Source organism: Aplysia californica, unplaced genomic scaffold (genome assembly GCF_000002075.1).
Source record: "Aplysia californica isolate F4 #8 unplaced genomic scaffold, AplCal3.0 scaffold00728, whole genome shotgun sequence".
NCBI lineage: Eukaryota > Metazoa > Mollusca > Gastropoda > Aplysiida > Aplysiidae > Aplysia > Aplysia californica.
Window position 1 is genome coordinate 39,976 of NW_004797998.1, and position 3,998 is coordinate 43,973.

Here is a 3,998-nt window from a genome sequence, read left to right on the forward strand (position 1 = left end):
CAAGTGTGTTTGTGTGTGTGTTTCAGACACAACCTGACAGACCAGACCCCGCCCAGCCACGTGTACTCGTGTGTGCTGTGTCGCTACGTGAACCCCCGCCGCCGTAACCTCTTCCAGCACATGAGGAAAAAACACAACATTGACATCAGCCAGGCCGGGGGGGAGGGGGAGGGGGAGGACACCTCTCAGGACATGGACGTGACCGTGGTCAAACAGGAGAACGCCCCCACGACCACCACCACCGCAGCGACGACAACCACCGGTCTGCCGGGGACAGCCACGGAGCACGATTCTGTGCCTCTAGTGGTCGACACACGGGACAGCAGTGTCAGGGTCAGTGGTTATTTAACCCTATCTGTACGTCGTGTTTTACACCAGTGTGAGGGTCAGTGGTTGTAGCGTAACCCTATCTGTACGTCGTTTAACCCTATCTGTACATCGTGTTTTACAGCAGTGTGAGGGTCAGTGGTTGTAGCGTAACCCTATCTGTACGTCGTTTAACCCTATCTGTACGTCGTGTTTTACACCAGTGTGAGGGTCAGTGGTTGTAGCGTAACCCTATCTGTACGTCGTTTAACCCTATCTGTACGCCGTGTTTTACACCAGTGTGAGGGTCAGTGGTTGTAGCGTAACCCTATCTGTACGTTGTTTAACCCTATCTGTACGTCGTGTTTTACAGCAGTGTGAGGGTCAGTGGTTGTTTAACCCTATCTGTACGTCGTGTTTTACACCAGTGTCAGGGTCAGTGGTTGTTTAACCCTATCTGTACGTTGTTTAACCCTATCTGTACGTTGTTTAACCCTATCTGTACGTTGTTTAACCCTATCTGTACGTCGTGTTTTACACCAGTGTCAGGGTCAGTGGTTGTTTAACCCTATCTGTACGTTGTTTAACCCTATCTGTACGTTGTTTAACCCTATCTGTACGTTGTTTAACCCTATCTGTACGTTGTTTAACCCTATCTGTACGTTGTTTAACCCTATCTGTACGTTGTTTAACCCTATCTGTACGTTGTTTAACCCTATCTGTACGTTGTTTAACCCTATCTGTACGTCGTGTTTTACACCAGTGTGAGGGTTGTTTTTGCTCAAGTCCATCATTATTTCCTTTTTCGAACTCTATTGTGTCGCTTTTCAACAAGTCGAGACAACTTTGAAGTGTCGGAAAGGGAACCGCACTTTGATCGTCTCTTAATAATAAAACTACTGGCCAAAAAAATGTGGTTTCGGTATCAGACAAAAGAAGAAACATTTTGCAATAACTATGCAAATCAAAATCTTGGCCCCAGAGTCTCGTCAAGGCGAGACTTTGTTTCTAAAGATGCTGGGTCGGCCCGGGCGAGTTAGGGTGGAGCGCGTAAGGGAATTCCTGGGCGATCCCGGGGGAGTTAGGGTGTAATGTGCTAAGTGGAGGGTGTAATGTGGTAAGTGGAGGGTGTAATGTGCTAAGTGGAGGGTGTAATGTGCTAAGTGGAGGGTGTAATGTGCTAGGTGGAGGGTGTAATGTGCTAGGTGGAGGGTGTAATGTGCTAGGTGGAGGGTGTAATGTGCTAAGTGGAGGGTGTAATGTGCTAAGTGGAGGGTGTAATGTGCTAAGTGGAGGGTGTAATGTGCTAGGTGGAGGGTGTAATGTGCTAGGTGGAGGGTGTAATGTGCTAAGTGGAGGTTGTAATGTGCTAAGTGGAGGGTGTAATGTGCTAAGTGGAGGGTGTAATGTGCTAAGTGGAGGGTGTAATGTGCTAAGTGGAGGGTGTAATGTGTTAAGTGGAGGGTGTAATGTGTTAAGTGGAGGGTGTAATGTGCTAAGTGGAGGGTGGACCCTTGGTTTTGGGTCAGGCTCTGTGTAAATTGAGATGTTGTAATTTTTGAATATCAACCAGTTCTTTGTCTAAAAATAGCAGTGAGACAATTGAGAATCTTATTTTTTTGTTAGGTCAAATAATATTTTTAGAATTGATTTTTTCTTGTTTTGTTCAGAAATTAGGGGGGGGGGGGAGGGGTTGTTCAGTGAAAGATAAATGGATATTTATTTCATTAGAAGCAAGGTAAATAAAATCAGCTGTCAAATGATACCAATAACTCCACATGTCCAAAAACTGACGAGCGCCTGATTCCACGACGTCGTGACACACGTTTTTATCCTCCCCTGTTTGTCCACAGGTCGTAGGCGAGGAGTTTGCGGGCGTGGCCAACATGATCAAGATAGAAGACTTGACCCGTGTCCAGGGGGGGACGGAGAGTATCGTGGACCCGAGTAATCTGGTGATTGACACACGGGGCGCCCCGGAATCGCAGGGGGCAGGGGACCAGACGGTAGTGCAACATCAGACGGTGGTACAACATCACTCTGTCGACGCCATCGAAGGTCTACAGGCCTTGGCCGAGCAGGCGGGGCTCATTGACAACATCATAGAGGAACAGGTCACAGCAGAGGTCAGTTCCTGTTCTTTCCCATCCAACATCTATCGTCCTTATCTCTCCTCTTTCTTTCCCATCAAACATCTATCGTCCTTATCTCTCCTCTTTCTTTCCCATCCAACATCTATCGTCCTTATCTCTCCTCTTTCTTTCCCATCAAACATCTATCGTCCTTATCTCTCCTCTTTCTTTCCCATCCAACATCTATTGTCCTTATCTCTCCTCTTTCTTTCCCATCAAACATCTATCATCCTTATCTCTCCTCTTTCTTTCCCATCCAACATCTATCGTCCTTATCTCTCTTTCTGTCCCATCAAACATCTATCGTCCTTATCTCTCCTCCTTCTTTCCCATCAAACATCTATGGTCCTTATCTCTCCTCTGTCTGTCCCATCCAACATCTATCGTCCTTATCTCACCTCTTTCTTTCCCATCAAACATCTATCCTTATCTCTCCCCCTTCTTTCCTATCAAACATCTATCGTTCTTATCTCTCCTCCTTCTTTCCTATCAAACATCTATCGTCCTCATCTCTCCTCCTTTTATGTTTGTTACTCTCTCGAAACACCTCTAATCTTCTGCACTTCGTTGACCAAATTGTTGCAAAACTAAAAGTGTGATCATATTGACTTGTGACAGAATGACACGTGACAGAATGACTTGTGACAGAATGACTTGTGACAGAATGACACGTGACAGAATGACTTATGACAGAATGACTTGTCACAGAATGACTTGTCACAGAATGTCTTGTGACAGAATGACTTGTCACAGAATGACTTGTGACAGAATGTCTTGTGACAGAATGACTTGTGACAGAATGACACGTGACAGAATGACACGTGACAGAATGACACGTGACAGAATGACACGTGACAGAATGACACGTGACAGAATGTCTTGTGACAGAATTAACTTGTGACAGAATGTCTTGTGACAGAATGTCTTGTGACAGAATGACTTGTGACAGAATGACTTGTGACAGAATGACATGTGACAGAATGTCTTGTGACAGAATGACTTGTGACAGAATGACTTGTGACAGAATGACATGTGACAGAATGACTTGTGACAGAACTGTTGAACATGGCACAGACTTGCTTCTCTCCCTTCCTTTTGGGGTTTTTTCTCGGAGTGGCATGCTGTGAATTTTTTTTCTTTTTTTTTTCTTTTTTTTTTTTTTTTTTTTACCTGTGTGGTCGTGTGTTTGTAACCTGTGTGTTTGTAACCTGTGTGGTCGTGTGTTTGTAACCTGTGTGTTTGTAACCTGTGTGGTCGTGTGTTTGTAACCTGTGTGGTCGTGTGTTTGCCAGGTACCTGTCCTGGACGGCCAGCAGACGGTGGTGGTGGAGCAGCGGCCAGGCAGTCAGGGGGAGAGCATCGCGGTGACGGGCACGGCGCTAGCAGACGGCAGCATCATCATCTCAGGGGACGGCTCGCTGCTCACTGAGGGCACGGTGGAAGAAGGAGAAAACAGTCACAAACCCAGCGTAAAGAACATGTACAGGGGGTGGGGGGAGGGCGTGCAGTAGAAGGGAACGCCCCGGGGGGAAGAATTCTGGGACAACGTAGGAGAAAATC

General features: G+C 46.4%; 1 protein-coding gene across 1 annotated transcript in view; it reads left to right on the top strand.

The window, feature by feature from the left end:
* LOC101855292 overlaps window positions 1-3,874 on the top strand; it is a gene marked incomplete at its 3' end in the record, with an annotated part of 41,206 nt that extends 37,332 nt beyond the window's left edge. Inside the window, 3 exon segments of the mRNA XM_035972524.1 lie at window positions 27-333; window positions 2,160-2,432; window positions 3,731-3,874. Of these exon segments, the coding sequence (XP_035828417.1) occupies window positions 27-333; window positions 2,160-2,432; window positions 3,731-3,874 (724 nt within the window).
* Window positions 3,875-3,998: the final 124 nt, after the last annotated feature.